Here is a 23,316-nt window from a genome sequence, read left to right as displayed (position 1 = left end):
AAACCATCAATGGCTTTAAAGTCTCTCCCTTAGGCGTTCAGATATGTAACACATGATGAATCCCACCTCGCACTTATGCAAAACTTGTTGCAGGGGGGCTGTGCATGTGCTACGTATTTAACAAGCAAAAATAGGCCGAAACTTTTCACGAGCGTGGGTTGTTCGTTCGCAGAACAGTGAGAAGCGTCAGACATAAAATGATTGAGGGGCAAAATATACACCGTGGGCTCTGAATAATTTAAACCGTGAAACTTTTGCGTGGATTTTCATTGGTATGATTGGGTGAGAAGGGCTATTTCCTGGATTCGGTTTTGCTGCTCTTTGTAATTAAAGCCTTCATATCAAATAATAAACGTGCAAAATCAACAGGAACGATGCTTGTTCAAGTGTTTGCACAGCTCCGCACTTGGGAATGCTTTTTGATATGGTGCTTGACGGGAAAAAAAATCACTCTTCCACGCCAAATCTGATAAAAATGAGTAAGGGAATGGAAAGCACTGCCAGAATTTATTTTCGGACCTCTTCATCCATTTTAGCATATGTACATGAATTTTTCTCTGTCCTTAATTGATCCTTAAGAACAGTTAAAAACGTAATCTCTCAAATGAAAATCAGTTTCAAAACCTTGGTTTATTAGCTTAAACCTCCGATTTAATATTTAGATTTTAATTTCTATTTTGGTTCAATATTTAGTTGCAAATTGTGTTTATTAATTCTCTGCCCAAATGCATCATCCATAATTATATTCAATATTATTAATATTCAATATTATTTCCACAACAAAAGAAAACACATTAATCTGGAAATTTTTCTTTTGTTCAGATATAATTTTCCTTGCAAAAAGTTTAACAAGGTGTGTTTGTGTGTTTGCTCACCGGCGAAATTGAAACCAAGTTTGCCTTGCGACGGTGGAGTGTGCGCGTCGCTCGAATTTCTCAGCAAAATCTAATCAGCTTGGCGCGGCGATCATTTTACCCGCCGGTGGAAAGGTCGATTTTAATTAGCAACGCATAATCCTTTCAAATCCATTTTCATACGTACATGTTTTGAAAAGCTGAAAGTTGACTCCGGTGTTGTTCCGCAGTTTGAGAACGCTCATTAGATATTCCACCCCTGGTCTGAAAATTTCTGCTGCCTTTTCCGTGAGCCGCAAGCGGAAAAGTTGCACTCTTTGCGCGAAACCACTTCGTTTTATTTAGCTAATGGATTGTATCTGTGTGCAGCTCTTGTATAAGTGCGCGGCAACCTCAAAACTTGGCTCTCCGACGACCTAATTTAGTCCCGGTGACAACAACACGTAGCCGAGTGGGGATGGAAAAAAACGGGGGAAATTATTCCGCGTCTCGCTTCCCGCCGCCGACCAACTTTTTGCCGATTTTTTGCGCGGCTGCCCGCTAATAAAGTGATTCCGTCGCGTTTGGAGCCGAAATTATTTCGTGCCCTGCGCGCGCGTGTATAAATTTGCGCGTGGCCCTTGATGTCGTCGCCTCGTGCATAAATTTAGCCTCGTCCTTTATAATACGAACCGCCGCACGAAAGCTCTTCTCTCTCCTTTTCGTTCTTTTCCCTGTGTGTCTGCAGCGGGAATTATAGTTATTTCACCTCGGCCGTATTTCGAAACGGCGGCGAAAAGTTTTAATAATAAAACTAGCGCTCAACCATGCAGCAGCGACTCTAATAAGTCGGCCAGGCGCGCACCAGCCACCGGCAGTCCTTTCTGCTAACCATAAATATTATCTCTCGCATCAAAAAACAAGCCGAAAAATTGATAACATTAATTTAATAAAAACAACAATACTTGGGATGGAGCGTGTTCCAAGACAATTTCTCAAATTCAAAAACAATTCTTCACTTTTAACCCGTCTGTATTAAATTTTTTACATCCCACATTTATATTTAGCCCAGTAATTTACTAAATTTAAATAGAGATTTAATCCTGATATTGTTAAATCTTTTTTTCATCAGAAAATTCACATTAAGGGAGATCACTTTACTTACGCGGGCAGTGAGTAATAATAAAAAAAAAGAAGTAATAAAAATCTTTGCGACATAAGGAAATGCATCGTGTGCCACAACCGTCTTCACGTCGCCTTTAATTAAAACACTTCACAAGTGTTTCTGGTCATCTTACTCAGTCAGAACTCTGAGCTCATCTCTTACACACTTTTGAATATCAAAAAGTATTTTATCGTTGGAATTTAAGAAAAAATGTTTTCAGGAAACAGTTTCAAATTCATCAGAAATTTGATTTTTTGTGAGAAGTTTCAAAGTGTTTTGCCGTTTCTAAAGTAAGTAAATTAGGCTCCATAAACTAAGTCAATACAAAAATAATTTTTGTAGCATAATTATATATGCTAAAAATTATTTACTTTTTCCCATGAAATGTGCATTTTTTTTGGCAACCCTTCTCAAAGCTTATTGTGTTCAAGCGTGCTATTTTTGCCAGCATGAAAATTTATAACCCGTTTCTCTCTCGATCTAGGCGTCAAAAAAAAATGAAAAAGTCTGACATGCTGGCAATCGTCTCATGCCGGCGAACGCTGCATTTTCATCGGCGTGTGCACTTAATAAGCGGCAAATGAGAAAAGTTTGCCCATTTTGCGATAAAACTTCTATTTTGGCACGTAATAAATATCCAAGGAGCCGTTTTATTATTATGTGAGAGAGCGTTACGCACTCTCACACGCGTCCGCCCCACATAATGTATAATGCGCCCGAACCGCCTCCGCCGCCGCACAATAACACTCAAAGGTGCAGCTGATTAATAGTCTCGAATTATCCCGCAGAATTCGCGATTCACCCCAGACGAAATTAATGGCGCAATGAAATGCGAGGGAGGGCCGAATATATATAAATTTTTGGCTTGTAACGTCATAAAACCCCAACCCTTCGTCGTCGCTGCTGCATGACTTTGGAAGAGACCGGGTTACAGAGGTAACAGGACGGATATGTTTCGGGAGGCAAAGGTCAAACCAATTAATTAATGAAACTCGTTAGAGTCAAAAGTGATTCGGAAGTTTTCAAAATACTAATTAATTATTATGAATTATAATTATATTTATTTATTGTCTCTTCATTATTTTAAATGACGCGTAAAATATTAATTGAAATAGAGTCAAATTTGTAAACAAAACTGTTTTAGTTATTCATTCAAACAATATAATATAATACACAAAGATCAATTGTCAAAATTCATATTTGAAAGATGAAAAAGACTTTATTGCGAGTCTATAAAATCATTTTTTTTTTTTGTAGTAATTTTTAATTACTTTTTTTAAATCACTTAAATTCTTTTCTAGAATAAAATTTTTGTACAAACAAAATATCTGAAGAATATAGGAATGAAGCATTCAAAAGGATAATTAAGCAAAAAATAAATCAAGTCGATTGTGGCGGAGAATGCCCCAGTGCTGTTGAGAGAAATAAAAATTTTATTGCGCGCCCACCCTTGAAAAATATTTCCCTCGCATAAACATACAACGGCTGCGGTGATTGCCGTTATTACATTCCTATGCGAATCGCTCTCTCGAATTATTGTCTCCGACGAATGAAAAAGGCCGTCGGAAAATTGGCTTCGCTTCTGTTCTCAAGCGCAATAAGTCACACACGCGAGCATATAAAATAAGAAGAAGTGAAAGAAAGTCTCTCAATTTTTTTTAATAATCTCCATTTTCTTGTCTCGGCCAAAATTGTGCGTGCCACAATAGTACGCGGCGGCTCCATTATGGCGTCCCACACACAAAAGCTGCTGTCAGCAGGGAATAATAAAATAAAAAAGTCCTAGTGCGCAAAGCAATCTCGGCGTAAACTCATAAAGTCGAAGCATTTTTCATTTCCTACACTTTCCGTCATTGGCGCTCGCTCTTCCATTATTAGAGGTGTGCATGTGAGTGCGTGAATAAATTCATCGCCCGGCTGCATTTGCATATCATTCTCGACCCTAATTCCCGGCAGCCGGAACTCGGGAACGGTTTGTCGTTTAACAGAACTTGCTACACAGCGCGCGCGAGTCTCTTTTGCTTCGTCTCTGGTGTGGCCGGCGGCGGAACGTTGTCCGCTCGCATACTAATTCCAGGGGCTGCGGTCGACAACATTTTTCGGAACAAATGCGGATGACAGATCTGAGAGGGCGTAATCTCGCCTCCCTTTGCGACGCAAAGCCACTGCCGATTTTCGCGCCCGAATTCCTTCGCCTTTTTTGTGTGTGGAAAAGTCATTCGGCCGAATTTCCAATACCTGTCTGTCCATTTGTGGGCGGCACGGTTGACATTCGCCAAACAGACTAACCAGACGTTTTCATCTGGACGTTTTGCGAAGCGCGAAAATCGGCCTAAAAACTTTCGACGAGCCAAAAGATTTTAGATTTATTTGGCCGCTTGATTTAATCCTCTTTGCGGATTCTTGTCATTGCAGAGAAAAGTACGCAATATAACTTTTGGTTTCACTTTCGTAATATAATATGCAGTATATGCGTTTGAATGATATCATACATACTCAGATTTTACTTACTTTAATTTTTATTTACTAATTTCATTTTCTTCTAAACGAAAGTTCGAACAAAAATAATATTTAAGAAGAATTATTTTCAAGCCAGAGCTGATAAATATAATGTATTTAAAAGGCTCCAGCCAAGGGAAGTAAGCTTCAATTGAAATAAACTTTTAATATGACCATTAAAATCCTAAATTATTAAATTGTGTTAAAATACGAATTATACAGCATTTGCATAATAATTTATTTATAAATGGAAAATTTTCAATCCGTTCTGATAATTCCTAGATATTTTAGTGAAATAATTTATTTTTTAATATTTATTTTCTTTATTTCTTTTGGTCTTTTAACATTAAGTACGCTGAAAAAATTTTCATTGCAAAATTCAATTATCATATTTTAACTTATTGTTGATTTCATATACATACAACTTGATTAATACTGTGGATAAATTTGTATGCAAAAATCAGACCTTAACATAGAGTTCGACAAGATAGCATACAAGCCAATTAATATGAATTATCGAGATAAGTTTGAAAGAAATACAAACAATTAAAAATTTTACGTCTAAATTTTAGACTAAATTTTGATTTTCAAAAGAAATGCCTACATGACAGCTTCCCATGCTTGCAGTTTTTCTAACTCAAAGTGAAGATCATTTGGGTCAAACACACTATCGTCTGACTGACATTTTGGCCATTTATCTCGCCATCCACAAAGGCTTTTTGCTTCGTCGCAGGCCAATGCCACAGCCAATTTAACACCAAAGGTGGTCCACGTACAAATCATCCAGGCCATTTCACGAAAATCAACGACCGCCTTTGTCTCACTCTGCCTATACCTGCTCGGTTTTACAACCCACGAAAACAACCCCAAACTCTTTCCACCCAATAAGTTTGGAGCAGTAAAAATTTATTCGAGCAGCTTTACATTTTATTAATACTGTTATTGTTCCGTGTCTGATTGTGAGTGGAGGAATGATTTAAATTTTTGTTTATACCTCAAAAAAGATGTTTCTCAAATTGTCTTGGCGCCGCAATCCGGCTCGCCCGGGGAAATATGCAAAAAGATCGCAGCATGATATCAATTTTCTCTCTTTTGAAGTGCTCTGCCGGGAAACGGGATGAGATCGTGCGCATCTGCGCCACTCCCTTCTTTTCCGATTTTATCAAACTGCAAGGACGTCAGCCGCAGAGAACGAAATCGGGACGAATTTCACCAAATGTTTTTTTCCCTCGAACGAATAAGAGAGACTCTTTTACGACGTTTCTCGTCAGGCTGTTCTTGGGGTGACATTGTTGTGCGCCCAACTTAAGTCGAAACCAAAACAAAATGTTTCGATAATGAGAAAGGCGGGCGGGCGGGCGCCAGCCAGCCAGGGCGCCCATAAGAGCTTAACTGAACAAAAAGCAGCTTATTTTAATTGTTCTTTGTGGAAGTCGTAAAATCAATTAGTGGGTGGTGCTCTGGAACCGTAAAAGCCGCCGCTGTTATCGCCCCCTAGTGTATAGCTGCTCTTAACAGGCCTTGTTTACAATAGTCTCGCAGGGGCTGCTCTCACGTTCAAGTACAAGCCGCATTGCACGTGTTTTGTGAATTCTTTTCAAATGCATTTCAAGAAAGGCGACGACGGCCTAAGCAGATAATCTCCGAATCTCCACATGTGTGTGTGTGTTTGTACGTACCAGAGTAGTAAACGCGCCGTGTATTTATAGTATTTATCCTAGCGCGCGGCGGCACACACAATATTTTGGCAGCTGGTTGCGCACATGCCGCGACCCGGGACTCCCTCGGGCACGGGCCTTCCTCAATGGACACCAGTTTAGCTGCTTAAAATTATCCCTACGAGTAGAATAAGTTAGTTTACTGTCCAAATAAAATAAGTGATTCGGATAATAAAATGGTTGGGAAATAAATTTTAATACATTTAGTAATTTTCAAAAAAAAAAAAAATGATAATCAATACAAGATAAAAGTAATAAAACATTAAAAATTTAAAAAGAAAAATGGAAATTTCCAAAATTTTAAACGAAAAATATTAGAAATTTAAAAAAAAAATTAAAAAAAAAATTTAAAAAAAATCAAAGTTCAACACTCCAAAAAATTAAAAACAAGTCTTTCAAGCGTATTCTACTTTTTTTTAAAACAAATTTTATTTTAATAAGAATTTATGCATTGCAAATTTTCTAATTTTTTCTTAATTATATGAAATATTGTAATTTGATGCACAAGTGCCTTATAAACAGTTTAAACAAGTATTGGATTTTTTTACTCTCACAATCAGAAGGATTCATATTTTTATAATAGATATTGGCGAATGGTGTCAATCTGATTAAAAGGGAGAATTTTTACTTATATTTTTTTTTCAATTAATTAGATACTTCTAATTTTTACCATTAAATCCTTATATTTTTTCATAATATTAAAGACAAAGAATCTTCAAAAAAAAAACTATTTGGACAAAACCTTTTTATGTCTCCCACTCTACTTTAAAAATTAATGGTTCTAAATATGAGATGAAATATTGGTGATATTAAAAAAAAAATTATATACCACTCATATAGAATTTCGTAATAAACTTGAGCTGGAATATTTTAAACTAAAATATGAACCTTAAAAGTCATTTGAAAATAAATCAGTCTTGTTTTAATCACAAAACTTTTCATTTTCCCGCCTCCATCCAAAAGAGAAAGGAGCAACCAAGAAAATGGTATTGGTTTTTGATCCTTTCATGGCTTGACGTGTTGTTGGCCCACATGTCAGTGGGTTCCGCTCCAAGGCACACACACTGCGGGCCCGATGGATGGATTCTGCTGATTCCAATGCTCTTCTTCTTTTCGCCCTCTCTCGCACACAATGCGTGCAGATAGAGAGGAAAAAGCGCGCGGCGCACAAGTGGCCGCCGCCGCCGCCGCCGCCGTCGACGCGCTATTTTTACTGTACCAAAGTATTTCTGCCCCTTTCTTTTTTCCTACTCTGTCCCCGGCTGCAGGCGAAAAAAATTAAGCCCCGCGTTTTTCTCGGCCTGACTCACTAACGCACACGCTCGGCCTAATTAATTACTTCCCTTATCTGAAAAGCAGTGTCTTAAAAGTTGCCAGACTAACTGATGTTGCCCGGTTTATCTTCGCGTCGCCGGCTTGGGTGCTCAACCCCAGGCAAAACTTCTCGCCTCGATTTATTTACGGGAAAATTGAGCGAAATAACTGCAGAGAGCAAAGAACTTCTTCCTTCGGCGCCAATTCCAACAAATAAAGCCCATTAATTTTTCGCCCCCCGGCCGCCGCACGCCCAACTCGTTAAGGGTGCGCTTCACACAACACGCGCTCTCATTAGAAAATCCATCAAACAAATTATTTTCCTCTTCACTCTTTCGGGGTGGCCTCGCATCGCCTGCAGTGCAAATGAGCTGGGCTGCCAGTGATGAAAAATATCTCCATCAAATATGGCAACATTCTGTCAGTTGGTGATGTGCGGAGAATGAATAAATAGATGGGGAAGGGATTATTTATTTATCAAGTAAAGATAATCAAAATTTGAAGTTTTGCCCAAATGATATGAGAAATTAATCGATATTTATGCGCGAATTTCATGAAAGTCTTTTTAAGATTCTTACGGGGTTTTACTGAAAGTGTGCAAAAAAAACTTGGCTTAAAGAATGGAATACAAACCAAAATTTTGTCTTTTAATTTGCAAATTAATTTTTTTAAATGGCTCAAAAATTAATATTTTCGAGTTAAAAAAAAACCAACACAGAAAAAGACACTACTCTACACTAATTTGAGCAGGAAAACACATGCACGATAACAACTATTTGAAGAATTCATGTCATTCATTCATCAAACACTAATAGTTGGTCACAACAATACAATTTTCTTATTGTTAAATATAATTTATTTTGTACTTAAGATAGAAAGGAAAGACTAAAATTTTCCAATTTCAAAGTGGAAAATCTTTAATAATGCATTTATAAGACTTTAAATCAATTTTAAAGTGAATTAATAATATTAATGTTGTATTTAATTTATTTAACAAAAAGTACTTAAATGAAAACATATGCATTGTAACAATAGCAAATATAATAAATATTAATGATTTTTCGCAACGATGATTTAATTGTAAGTCGATATTCTATAACTTTGTTGTATTTTTTCGATAATCATCATCATGACGGTTATATTTAGTTGCAAATTAAGTTTATTGGTGTACCATATTTAAATTTTTTCTTGTCATCAAAGACAACCTTTTCCTTGATATTTGGAACTTTTGGGCCTTCAGCGGTATGGAATAATATTCTTTTCAAAGTTGTATGTGATTTCTTAAGAAATGAATTCTTCTTTTCACTGGCTTCAGGCGAGACCGTATGTCGCGTTATAATGGAAAGAGCGCGCTCCTTAATTTTATTTACCGTGGCACACACGTGAACCGCAGAGAGCATAATATCCAATTTCCAAAAGCGGGAAGTGCCTGCAGGGCACGAAAATAACTTTTCCGCCCACTCAGCAGAAACTCTCGGAAAACGAGAGCGAGAAATCATTATTCCCAATTTGGTCTCGGAAATAAAAAAAAAAAGGGGCGCGACGCCGGTGCGTATCGAGCGGGTTTTTATTAATGAGATAAATCAGGTTTAACAAATTTCCGAGCCGAACGAAATGAGCCGATAGAGTCCGATACACCGGAAGATTCTCTCTCCCGCCTCTCTCTCTCTCTCTTTCTTTTTTTCCTTTTCTTCGGCGAACGCGCGGCGAACGGGGGGCCAGTCAGTCTCCGTTGCAGCTCCAGCGTGACCCGTTCGTCCGCCGCGACCATGCCATGTGGATGACGCTGCTGCTGTTTTGTTTGGCGGCGCGAGCACCCCATCCGGCCGCAGCAAATAAGCTAGGTAATTATCGACCAGCAACCCTTCCTTTCGCGCAATCATCCTCCTGCTCTGCAGTGCATGCGTGGCCCCGGCAATCGTCACGACTGGAACACATACCAATATTTGGCTGCCGCGCGCGGTACCGTTAGGCCTTTATCTATGCAAGTAACCATCGCAGCCGCGCCGCGTGCTTTTCCCTTCACTCTCCTCCCAACGTGTTTCTTTCTTTCTTTTTCGACTTCGCTCCTTTTGTTTTTGGCGCTTTACTCACTCTTCATTCCATCATCCTTCTCTGTTGTTCTTTTTTGCACAGTCTTTTTTTATTATTCGGTCTCTCGGGAAAAACTTATCGAAAGTCGGAACGGAAGTTTACATTCCGGTTTTTATTTCCACTCCAATGGTGCTTTATTCAATACTTAGCAATTTTTTTGTCAATCAAATATTCCGCACCATTTATTGTTCTTGGCTTTTAAAGTTCAATACCGACTTTAAAAGTTTGAATAAGAATTAATTTTTGTTTGAAAATTTTTTAAAATTATTCGCAGCAATTTTTTGCTGTGGTTTCAGAAAGCAAAGAGCTTGTTGTACTGAGTATTTTTTTTTTAAATAAATTATTGAACAATTTATGCGATTTTAATCATCAATAAGTTGTTCTAACTTTACTTTATTTTAAATTATTTTGACATAAAAAGTAAATAAATCTCGTCGGTAATTATGTCGAGGAAATTGCATTTTCACAGCATTAACGTCAAAGTTGCGAACGCGCAAAGTCGCGGGTTTCTGCATAGTGCGCTAATCGACTTTTCCCGAGAATAATCGTCGCAATCAGGCGCACGGCAGGCGCATCAGTAGCGAAGCCAAAGAGAGAAAAGTTGCGAAAAGCTGCATAACCTTTTTATAATTACGCTCTCTCGCGAGCGCACACGGAAAATAGGGAAAAGAGGGAGGAAAGCGTCGAGCGCTTCCTTCATTAAAAGTAAAAAGCGGCGCCAACGTTTAATACCTCTTGCAACAGAAGCAACACAAACATTTTGCACAAGGGAAAGAGCCAGAGCGCGTACTTTTAATTGAATTTAGCTCCAGGTATCAAAATAAAAGAGAGGGGTATAAGCTTTGGGACAAAAACGTCGGCGTTTGCCAAATGATGAAAAGGTTGAATTGAGCCTAGTTTATTTAACATTTAAATTATATTTCAGAAAAGCAGTGGGATGAAAAGAAGAAAAAACAGCTCTTCCAATTTGATCACGGTCTGTGATTCTTATTTTATTGGCAATGATAGAAAAATCACTAAAAATTGGACTGCTATTATGTTATTTTTTTTTTTAAATTATTAAATATTGAAAAAACGTTAACTTCGTAGAAGGTTCAAAAAATTCTTAACAATCAACTCTGCTTTTCATTTATCACTGGAAGGTTTAGAGTTTCAAGTTTTTTTATTATTATCATGAGTAAAAAACTAGAAAATTATTATATTTTTTATTAGATTTTTAAATTCTGCTCAAATCCAAACTCTGAAATAATATTTTTATCATTTTTAATTTTGAATTTTTCTCCAAACGATTTTCGTCACGCTTGACGACATTGTTGAGCGTTTCTTCTAGTGAAAATGAGCAAAAGGAGAGCAAACGTCTGTTTAGAAATTCTGATACTTTGTAATAAAATCCGACGCACCGTTGCAAAGGGGTATGCATCACGTTGTCTGACTTTTTCCGACAAAGGGAAGGGAGCAGCTCCCGCTGATATAAATTTGCATTATTTTCCGACGTGAGCTCGTGTATAGCGGAATATATTACAGCGGCAAGCAGCGTGAGCCAGCGCCACCCACTTAGCGATTTCATTCAATTTGCGCGTCTCAAGTGTATGCAGCACGCAGGGCAGCGACGAAGAAAGAAAGAGCAGTGGCAGAAATCAAGTAATTATATGGCGAGCGAGGAAATGCGCCGGGCACACGCGAAAATCCATTCAGCTCTCTCTCGAGTAATTAGCAGAGCGGCCGCGGCAAACTTACACAGAGAGGAATAAAAAAAAGGAAAGAAAGAACCGGGCGCACAGTTAGTTCTCCTCTAGCCGGAGAGAAGAGGAACGCGCCCATATTACTTCTCTTTTTGTTTGGCCGAGTGAGTTTACTACTCCTTTGCCTCCTCCGACGAAAGGACGGACGGCTCTTTGAAGTATTAGCGAGAAATTATTCTCATCTGGCTTCTTCTTCTTCTTTACCCTAACTGGGGTTTTTTATTATTATTTTTTCTTCTCATATTCTTGAGCCAGTTTTGATGTCAAAAATGATAAAATGGGGCGGAAGAAAGAAAGGGATCCAGCAAAAAAATGCACCCCTGCGCGCGCCATTGTAATAATGAGCGCCACATTTTTTTCCCACCATATACGTTAAAGCCGATGTGCGCGAATTTACATTGACGGCGCGCCTGCATACATGAATTTTGAGCTATGGGGGATTTTTTTTTATTAATTTTTTTGCCCGTGTATAGAACGAGAGCATTTCGAATGGCCAATTTTTTCGGCAATCGATATTATTATTTGCTCGGGTTGAAAGGGCTTTGAAATTTATGGATAATATGTTCACCGAGAGGACCATTAACAGTTTTAATGTAGTGGAAATAAATTCGGGCGTGATGGATTTTATGTAGAAAAATGCGATGCCCTGCGGATTTACGATGGCGTGCGTCTCGCGTGTATGATTTAGGATAGGCGGCTTTTCTTCTAAAAGGCAGGGATAATCTCGAAGCTGTGTTTCAAAGCAATTTTCTTTAAGTGGGAAGTTTGGCATAATATCATTTCCATATTTAGCACAAAATCGGTTCTAAATTGGATACAAATAAACATTGTTATAATTTCATAAATTTAATATTGATGAATTTTTGGAATTGTTTCTAGAAAAATGAAAAATAAAGTTAATACCGTCATTTACAAGTTTGATCTTGTTTTCAAGTAACGAATACATTCCCATATTTAAGAAATTTTAATTGCAATTCCAGCCATTTGAATGATTCTATTTTTTTACCTAGAAAAATAGGAAAATGCTCAAATTTCAAATGTACAAAATCTAGTTCAAATTATCTTTTTTAATGTTAATATACTTAATCGTGAATATTTTGTTCTTCACAAATTTCACTTTCAAAGTCAATTTAATTTACGCTAAAATAGTAAATTAAAACACCTCGGACAAGCTTTAGCTGCCTTTTTTGTTTTATCAAGCAAGAAGATTATTGCGTTAATCAATTTTTTATTAAATTTCTTGTCCGCATTGGAGAGTGTTTATGTTGCTTGAAACCAATTAAAAGCATTTCGGTCGCACCAGCCCTGCCAAGAACAGTAAATCATTTTAAAAGGTTCTTTAGCCGCCCGTCAAAATAATACCCCCACCGATACAATGTGTGCTTTATGCTGGTGGAGGCACTCGGGGTGACGCCGAATGTGTTTTCAGCCTCGGTGGACGACGCAACGCAATTTCGGGCCGAGTCATATTTCATTCAATTAATTCAAAATCAGACCCGTCCAAATATTTACCCATCCACTTTGAGCAGCACGCGAAATACACTGCGGATGAATTTGGCACATTTCCTTGCGCCATAACTCACGAGGGGAATCGCGAGGGCATTGGAGGCGGAAAGCAGCAGCTTTTTGCTCTCTGCGCCGTGGCCCATGTGTGTGTGTATAAATCCTGGCTCGCGGATTAATTTTTATTCTTGTTGCGTCACCCTGGATTCATCATCGTCAAACAGCCGCCGCTCGGCGAACATGAATCACGACTTTTAATTTTCCCGATTGCTGAGCGACGCAGGAAAGATGAGAATAAAATAAATTAGTTGCAGCTGAATCTTGAATAAAATATACATATTTATTTAATTCAAAATAATAATTCTGAATCAATTAAAAAAAATCACTAAAATAAATAATTTAATGAATGTAACTGGCAAATGGACACTTATCACTTCCTTAAATGCGCCTTATGTACCAGGAAGCCTCGAAAGTTAATTAGAGAAAATGAATATGTTTGCCTTTTATTATTCTGTGTTTAATTTTTTAACCAATATTTGCATTATTATGTATTTGTAATATACACTGGCGTTCAATAAACTCATAACAATTAATTTAAATTATTTTGCGAAATATTCTTATAATCTCATTAATTAAAAAAAATCATAAAGATCACAGATATTTACATGCAATATTTGATTCTATTTGCATACATAATTTTCTAAATTTTAGCATTTGTATAATTTTGTTTGTAAACAAGTACTCTTGATAAATAAACAATAACTATGAAATTGCTTCTACAAAACTCAATATTGAAGTTAAAAAAAATGTTATGATCTAAATAAATTGGCTGTAACGCTCATCCCTGGAGTCATGCTTCACGGCGGAAAGAGGAATGCGAGATGACTGACTATGATATATACAGCGAATGAGAGAGAGAAGAACAATGCAGAAAGGAGGCTGCTTTTGTCGAGTGCTCGAGATGGAGAGGCGCTCTCGAGCCTTTGCTCTCCGAAGACGAGAAGTGTAATATTTGATGAAATAAAAACGGGGAAAAGGGTTTGATTATTGCCTCGCGCGCGCTCCTTTGGCTGCTGCTTCTGGCTTTATCATTGGCGTTGCGTCGGGAATAAGAAATAAGTATAAAGCGCGGGCGGGCGAACGAAGCCCGGCAGGATAAGGATCTGTCATCCGCAGAAGCAGCAGCCCAGAGAGCAGAGCACATTATGCGGCATTGATTTTCCTCGTCTCTTCCTTTTTCGAATCATCTTCGTCTCTGTTGCATAATAATCACTTCCGCCTGCGCCAACTCCTTAAACAGCAGTAGAAAGTTTTTCGGCCTGTTCGACGAGAGGTCACATCACACTCATGCAGGCGTGCGCGCGCGCCACGGGTCACTGACCCACTAAATGCACCGAAAACACGTGAAATGACTCGACTGATTCGGTCAACACACTTTTATGTAAAATTTTATACGGATGCTCATGCCAATTTAACGTACAAGTCATCAAATTTTGGAAATTCATTCCGTCTTTACGATGAACGGCGCCGGTGAAATGGAAATGAACGCATAAATTAACTATTTGGCGTAAAAAGCAGCAGCAGAAGCGTGGCTGAAACTCTCTTTACTCAGCGCGATCGCTTTTTCTCTCTCTTCAACAACAAAGAAGAGAATTCGCGGCTCTTCACGCAGCAATTTATTTTTAAAATGAGTTATTTCGCGCGATTCTCTAGAGAGCTTGTTTCTTCTCGCGTTTTTTTGTGCGTGCCAAAGCCAGACGTGCCGGTCGGATAAGCGCGCGAATTTAGAAGTTTTGAGCTGTTTATGCAAAATCCGCTTGCAAAGTTTTGGCGACAAAAACTCAGCAAACTCGGTCAGAAGGTCAATTCTCTCGCAAAAATTCCTCATGGAGGAAAAGTTTCATACGTGATACATCTGAGAAAAAAATTTATTTTCTCGCCTTGAGTAACAGTCAGGGTGAGAAACTTTCAACCCTATTCATAGCCAACTTATTCGATCCACTCGCGAATTCATACAATTCCAAGCATTAAATAAATTGCTTTTACCTTTTAATTTTGCCACAAAATAGAAACAAACTTTTTGTGTGGAGAAAATCAGAAAAAAATGACAAAAAATAAAACAAAATAATATACCATTAAAAAACTACTTTTGTAGAAGTGAAATAAGCATAAATATAATTTCTCCTTCTAAAGATAAAATTTCAATCACTAAATGAATTATAGTTTTTCTGAAGTTTTAATTGGTTTTATTGGATACAATTGCAAAATAATTAAAATTTAAATGAAGTGCAATCTAAGTAAAAATTGCAGCAGTTAATCAAGCTTCAACCTTCAAAGTTTAATTGCTTATAAATATATTCTTAGAATTTAATAACTTGAACTAATTAAATGACAATTATATTTTACTGTAAGTTCTTTCACGTCTCTATAGTCAAAGTTCTGCTGCCACAACTTTATCAAAAGCCTCTTTTCCCTTTGAAAACCTTCCTTGCACCTTCTTCTATACAAGTTGGTAAATAGCGGAGGCGTCGTATTTGTCGTCTAGGAAACAGACTTGTGCTCACACATAAATTGTCACCGGCAATTTCTCACTCGACAAAATCGGAGAGGGAAGAGAAGAAGAATTAGTCGAACAAATGGTACAGCTCGGGTGTGCATCAAAGGTCGATTAATGTCAGCCGCTCCACTTAGTAAACCCCTGGCTCTGTTGTGCAAAATTTTTCTTGTTTGAAAGTTGAGCCGAACACAATCACCGTCGGCATTAAAGTATCTGTCGAGACGTGCGACAGCTCTTTATTTGTTTTAAAGCTGGCTTGATTGATAACAACGTTCGGGAGGGCGACGCTGCCGCCATCAGACCGCAACAACAACTTGATTACTCTGGTGGTTGCAGAGCCACTTCACGTGGAGATGCTCGCTGGCGCAAATGAATGCAAACCTAGCTAGGCGAATGTTAATAATTGCGTGAGAGCGCTGAGTGTAAATAATTATTATTCGCGCTGAAGTTTCAGCCGAGAAATTCAGCCCGACGCAAAACAGACAAAGCGCACGGAATTAATTCGCGGGTTTGGGACTTTAGCTCTCTCTAATCCTCCTGATTTGGACGCAACCGGCCAAAATTAAACTGGCAACCGTGACGCAAATTTCTGCGTCAAAATCGGTTTGGCACATTCATAAATGGACAGATTAATTTTGTGAGCAAATTGAGAAAAATTATTTGCGTTGAACCGATGGTTATTATTAATCGAAACTTTTGTATAATTTTGCTTGATTTTAATTTTCTTTGCTTGCATAAAATCGCATAAAATATGAAATGAAATTAACACAATTTCCTCTGACTCCAATTTGGTTGTTTAGCTCTTCTGGATTCAAAACAGTGCGGGTTGCTTTATGCTTTGTTAACTTTGACTGCAAAGGGAAATTTTAATGAAGTCTGCGTCCATAATTATAGTCTCTAACCACGTCAGTGAGCTCATATGTGCATGCAGTTATTGCAATTAACGTCAAAAGTTTTTTTCAAATTAAAAAAAGGAAAAAACTAGATATTTTATTTCACTCAATTTCTATTAAAAAAGCCCTGAAACCAAAACTAGGTTTTATTAAAAAGAAAAATAATAAGTTTATTTAATTGTAAACGTTTTTTTGATATCGTATTTTGGCTTGAATTTCTGTTGTGGGAAGTAAGCAGGAAAAGTTTATGCTTTGCACAGAAACTGGGAATCGTTATCATCCTCCAGCTTTTCGTTCTGAGAAATATTCCATTAAGAATTTCTTAACTTGTGAGCGTGGCTTTGAATTTGTATGAATGGGCACAATTCTGTTTGGATAAATTTGCATAATACATTCTGAAATTCTCCAGACTAATTTTGTTTAAGACTGCTCTGCTTCAATTTATTCCTCTGAAAGAAGTGAAAAATTTATCACTCTAAGAAATCAATCAACGCAAGAAATTACTCAAAAATTTTAATCCAAGAAACTTTTTTTTTGTATTTTTCTCTCTTGATGTCATTAAAAAATAATAAATGCACTTAAAATAGATCCCAGCACTCTGCACCCCGGCCATTAATTCGTTGGCAAGTTTTAATTGAGGTGGAATTACGACCATCAATTTGCATTTAAGTCTGCTTATCCAAATGGGCCCCCCGAACTTATCGATAAACACTTTGAGCGAGCGGTGGGTGAAACTAATTACCCTGGTCGGCCGGCCTGCATGCATTACCTCCTCATATATGGAGGCAAACGACGCTTGTAACGAATTCAGGGTGCAAGTTTGCGAGGCGCAGCAGCCTTTTAGCCTTAATCCGGTGGCCGGCGTTGGTGCGTTTCGGCAAATATTTGCCCCGCCGTTGTTACACATAGATGCACGCCGTGTTCCGACCCAGGTGCGAACGAGGCTGATGGCGTAATTATCGGCCAAATATTATACATAAAACTATAATCATAAAGCGACAAGATTGAAAATAAGAGGATTTCGTCAGTTAAAAAATTGCAATGTGTATTAGAATTAAACCTATATCAAGCTGTTAAAACTGTTGAATAATTTATTTCTTTCCTTAAAATATTTTAAATAGTATTATTGTTTGTAGTTTTTTGTAATTAAATAACATTTTTATTTAAAAAAAAGGTAGTTCTATGGAATATTGAGCAAATTGAAAAAAATTTATTTAAATAATTATATTTTTTTAACATTACTACTGCAGAATTTTTTGGGATTTAATTTTGAGGACAGTTTTCTCATTCACCTCAAGACTAAAATTGTGCACCCGCAGACGAGGGCTTTGCACGTCTCTGGAACGGGTAAAGTAAGAAAAGCGGCTGTCCGAGCGAGCGAACGAGATCCACTCTTGCAGCGCGCTCGCTCAGCGTTATGTCATACATATTAAGTAAGTGGCCTGGAAGACTCGCTCACTTACTTAGTTAGCAATACACCATAACCTTTTCCAATAATAACAAAAGAATACATAAAACGAGAGAAAGAAACTTGCGGCGTTTGTTTGTTTGTTTGCTTGCTTGCTTTTGCAGAGATAAAAGCAACGCCCTTGCTTTGTACATGCGCGCGCCTTTAAAACCGGATTTTTATTACTTTTTATTTTTATCTCTCTGTCTTTGCAAGCAAAGCAGAGTGAACTGCGGTCGGAATTCCGAATTGAGCTGCAAAGCATCCGAGTGAGTTTTGTTTCTGGAAGCAGGTATTTTACACGAGTATGGTGCCGTATTGAATTCGAATGCAATTCCAACTCGGGCGGAGGCGACAGTTAATGATGTGGCTTGCGCGCTCATTCAGCAAACTTTGATTTCCCAGGGCCGAGTCAAACGGAGCTGCGGCTTTCCGAGCTGAAACGATTCAAAAAGCGATTCAAGACTTCAAAAGGGGCTGTTTACGCCGGCAGCGAGTGCGGCGTGTAATTTCGCAAAATGATTACAAACTTGGAAAATGCTGGAAATTCCATCCGGGAAAATGCTCAAATTTTCGTTTAAGAATAAAGAGTGCGCAAAAAATCTCCGCCCGGTATGAGAACTGAGTCGGAAAAAAGCAATTACCGTGGCTTTGTCCTTTTGTGTTTTGTGCGAAAAAGGACGTGCTTTTCACTCGTCGCGAAAATGTGATCCATTTGCACCCCTTTTTGTTTATCAATTAAAGCCGTTCCGTTTGAAAAGTTGGGCCGCTGGTAATGGTCTATGTGAGCGGCTATTGTTTCGGAAGCCACAGTGCGAAGAGCGTCCGTAGGCGTGAAACAAAATGTAATTCAATTTCAATGTGAACGGCAAATTGCGTTAAATTAGACTTTTATGGCGCGGCTGTGTTTACAATTTGCTAATGAAGGGGAACAAGGAACCAATGAAATTGGCAATTATAAATTGTTTGGGTTTGTTAACACAATTTGCGGTAATTTAATTAAAATAAATTGATATAAAATTTAATTTTCAGAAATTTAATTGAAACAAATATAAATGGTGCAAATAATAAATTTGCCAGTATTCAAGATTTTTTCTTATTCTAATATTAAATTTTTAGAGTTAAAATTTAAAATGATAACTGAAGAAAGCTTGATATAATTTAGAGAAAACTTCCATCTCCCCCACGTCATTTTCTTTAAAGAGGATAATCTTGTAAAAAGTGTCCTGTCGGTGGCCAAGACGATTTTGAGCATAAAGGCAATTCATCTGGAAAAATGAATGGGACAATAAAATTGTAATCTGTTCCTCGGCAGTTATTGATGGACGCTTTTATGGAGCTGCTTTGGCCTTTGTGTGTTCCTACTTGATCTCGTCGTTTGCATAATTAATAATAAACTCTGTGCTCTCAATCGGCGCACAATATCGGGAAAATTCAAACGCACCCACGGGACGTCTCTTCGCAGAACGACTCAATAAACTTTTCGAATTTATTCGCGGGCGATCGTTAAATTCACCGCCTCAAAACTATGTCAATAAAGCCGGCGGGCGACCAACCAACTTTTCTTTTAAGTCGCGCACATAAATCCTTCGATCAATTCTCACTGTGAAAGAGCTCCGCGCATATTACGTTGCATTACCTCTCGCCAAGCATTCCGCAATAAATAAAAAGGGTTTGAAAGCCTCTCTTCATTGGTACGACTCCATTACCGCAGCTGGAATTGGGCATCAAGCCCGGCCTGCATTTTTCCAATTCCGCCACTGTCACGGGGGCTCAGCGCAAAAACTTTGCCCACCGGCGAGGGATATAAAATGAAATGAAAATTGCTAACAAGGAAATAATGCCCAATAATACAAACCGCAGCTGCCAAACGAGCAGATGTCGTTAAAAGTCTGAAAATTACACGGAGATAAAAACAAACTGTGCTTTATTGTATATTCTTTAAATTTATCATTTTTTTGGATATCTTTAATAATGTCAGGTGTTGCCTGAATTTTTAAGTTTAATAAATTTGTCGACTTTTAAGATTTTATTACAAACTGAATTTTTGAAAAAAAAAAACACTTTATTAATTTTTTATTTATATAATTTTTAATTATTGTTGTCAGAGCTTTGATTTTGACAAAATGTGTTGAAAAAAATTTATTTTTTATTATTATTATTATTATTTATTGGGGAAAATCGTGTAATACAATGTGGTACATTATCTGGCAAAAATGAAAAAAAAATGTGGAACATAAAAATCTTTCTAAATTTAAAAGTTGTATAGATTGAAGTTTAAATCTTCTTTGAAATTGATTCTCATCTTTTTCATTTTAATCAAAATTTTTGTATCTTTTTCGCCGTGTGAAAAATTTTAAACCACATGCGGCTATATTCTGGAAATAAAAGTTTTTGAACATGGCGCGGCATCCGCAAACAAAATTATAAACACGATACGTCGCCGCGAGCTGATAGTGTTGCAAAAAATAAGCGTGTGCGCAGAACTCTGAATTATTATTTTATTTCTCTATATTTGATGAGCGCGGAGCGGAACATTTCCCGGTAGAAAACGATTCGCCACCGAGAGGCAACGAAAATATTTTTAATAACAAAATTCCCCTGGCTGCGCCCGCGTATATAGAAATGTTGCAAGTTTGCAAAAGCATATCTATGTACTCGAAAGAATTTTCATTGCTCGCAGAAATAGATCCAGACGCGAATGTTTTGTTTTTGCGCTCCTCTGTCTGCGTGTGTCTCAAAAGGACTGCCAATTAGTATGGCTCTCGCTCTGCGAGAGAGAAAATGTTTTGCTCGAGAAACGCGTCCTGCTTTGAAGTTTTTGCCCGTCAAGGTGCGTGGAATTAAGGAGCCCTCTGACGTTTATGTAACACTTGATAGGCTTGCTTTTTTTGACGGCGTTTGAAGCGGTGCGCGAGGAACAAAATAACGAATTTAATTTCAACCTCAAAAGTTTTCCTTTTCCTTCGTTGAAATTTTTGGCGCTGCTCAACTGTTAAGTTCAAACAAATTTTTAGTTGTTTCATTGATTAACAATGTTAAAATTTAAAACGAATATTTAAAGTGTGTTGGAGCCAAATATTGAGTAATCAATCTTCTCAATATGATTCTGACACTGTATTCTCATGAGGCCCATTTCACTTGAAGGTATCTATTATTTATTTTTTTCTTCGTGTTTTTAATGCTTCAAAAATTATCAGTAATAAAAAATTGAAGCAGGAAGAATAAGAAAACTGATACAAATTTATTTATTTCACTAAATTACACGCAAAATCGGTCCCAAGAGAATCGGACCCAACCCTATAAGCTTTGCAATTAAAATGTTGGTTTATGCTTTTGATATTATAATTACATGCAGAAAATGAATATTTCCTTTGCGCCGCCTCTCCTGGCTAAACAAGCGGAAAACAGCGCTAAAACTGGATTTACTTTTGACGCCAACACCGAAGGCAAAAAAAAAAATTATCTCGCAATTTGCGCGCGGAAACAAGGAGCAGAGTATTGTGACACCCTCTGTAATTAGCTGCTGTTTGCACACGACCTTTCCAGCGTTGCTAAAAAATCCTTTTCCCCCTTTGAAACGCAATCGTTTTGAGCTTTGAAGGCAACTCTCGCTTAAACACGCTTTCCGCATGAAAATGTGTGTGTTAAAATAACAATTAGATGATAAATGAGTTTAGCAGAAAAACAAAGGTGTCAGCTGCCACGTTACATTTAAGCTGGAAAGCATTTTCAATTTTTTCATTTAAAGTAGAAAAATATCCCTGGCATTTTGACAGAGCAGGGGGGAAAATATCACAGTCCTACAAATACGCTTCCTGAAACAAAACAAAATAAAAAATAATTGTTATGGATTAAAGTGTAAAATTTAAAACGGTTAATATCTTGTGAGAGACCGAGAGGGATCATATTATGTTAAAAAGAAATAATCAATTGTTTATATAAATATACAAATTGTAATTTAAATTAAACCCGTAATTTTGCGTCTTTAAAAATTAGCATCACGGGTCGTGTTCGCTTTAAGAAATTACATTTATATCGATTTATATACACAATAATTATTTCATTTTAACACATGACCTCTCTCTGTCTGTCACAATTTAATTACCTATTTCAATTATATTGAGTTCAGTGTCTTTCCTTGAACGAAAGATCCAAAGCACGTGGCAAATATAGAATTCGTTTTAGGATCCACGAAATTCAAGGAAACTTGTGCAGGAAACGCTTCTGAACAGATTTAAGGCATTCCAGGAACCGAAGAGTGCTTCACATTTTCAAATTTGCCATCTAAATGGAGCGGCGCCGCCCTCGTCGCAGGACAAACGAACTCAATTAGCTTAAATAATTAGCCCAAAAGAGGCCTTATTACTGGGACGGGCTTTTAATTAGCCAAAAGCGGCAGGTGACAGACTGACGAGCATAATTGGCCAAACGAGCTCATTTCGCCGCAATTAACAGACTCAAAGAACAATAAATTCGTCGACGGTGGCTCTGCTTTCCGGTAGGGCGGCAGGAAAGAGGCGCAAAAAACAATAATGAGTGACACAACAGGAAGAATTAAAAGAAAAAAGGACAAAAATAGAACTCTGTACTTTGTGTATCTCTCTGGTTTTGTTTAATTCGAGCTGCACAACAAAGGGGCGCACACGCACCGGCTGCTTTCTTTATTTTGGGCCTCCTTTGTGCCCAACGGCGAACAAGACAGGGAGATAAAAGATGAGATAAAATCTCTGTAAGCACGGCCGTGAAATGGCTTTTGTGCCTCTCGCAGGCGATAAGGAGAGAGATGCTTTCTCTCTCTCTCTCTCTCTCTCAACTTAATTATCCACGCGTACGAATATGAGACGCCCGGGATTATCGAATGTGACACTTTCTGCCTCGAAGAGATCGAAGCAAAGTGAATAAGCATCGTAAGCCTACCCTGGGTATGGCGAAGAGAGTTTCTGTTAAGAATTGCTGGGATCCCCGGAGGGGCTGAAATTTGGCAGACAAATTGAAGTCGAAAAGGAAATTACTTTTGAGGGATGTAAACTTTTTTCGAGCTGTCAGAAATTGATATCAAATTTTGAGACAGTTAAATTTCCTCTCCGTTCTTTCATGTCAAAGAGAAGAGGAACGCAAAAAATAAATTGACAGAGGTTAAAGATATTTTTCAATTAACTGTCGATTTTGAATAAAATATTAAAAATGAAAAAAATAATGTTTTTTCCCATTATTTTTCATATAATTTTTAAATACGATCCACTATTTTGTGCTTGAAAGTGACGTTTTATTTTCTGCAATGTTGCCTGTGTGTTATGCAATTCGATCAACTTTAGTGCCTTACAGGTTGCGTCTCGGTCAACAATATGCAGGATGCCGAGATTTCAGCACTTAATTTATCGTTTTCGCTTTATTGACGTTGTGTAATATTGAGCGAGGATAAATATCAATTTAATGATAATTTGTAGAGGTTTTTACTGAAAATGCGCATGAAAAACTTTGCTTTAAAGAATTGAATGCCAAAACTTTTGCTTTTAATTGTGAAATTTATTTTTTAATAACTTAATGT

General features: G+C 37.6%; 1 protein-coding gene across 4 annotated transcripts in view; it reads left to right on the top strand.

Annotated features, from left to right (window-relative positions):
* Positions 1–23,316, top strand: part of LOC132201642 (protein eva-1) — a 48,017-nt gene that overhangs the window by 1,479 nt on the left and 23,222 nt on the right. For 2 of the 4 annotated variants that reach the window (XM_059627996.1, XM_059627969.1), the window contains exon 1: positions 9,263–9,373. The exons of 1 other annotated variant lie outside the window; for it this stretch is intronic. In XM_059627996.1, the coding sequence (XP_059483979.1) occupies positions 9,304–9,373 (70 nt within the window). In that variant the 5' untranslated portion in view covers positions 9,263–9,303. Of the gene's footprint in view, positions 1–9,255; positions 9,374–23,316 lie in introns of those variants that run through there. One more of the 4 variants, XM_059627986.1, reaches the window with a different exon arrangement.

Source organism: Neocloeon triangulifer, unplaced genomic scaffold (genome assembly GCF_031216515.1).
Source record: "Neocloeon triangulifer isolate White Clay Creek 2 clone unplaced genomic scaffold, ASM3121651v1 ptg000001l, whole genome shotgun sequence".
Classification (NCBI taxonomy): Eukaryota; Metazoa; Arthropoda; class Insecta; order Ephemeroptera; family Baetidae; genus Neocloeon; species Neocloeon triangulifer.
The sequence above is the reverse complement of the archived record's forward strand: the minus strand, read 5'-3'. Positions and strand labels throughout refer to the sequence as shown.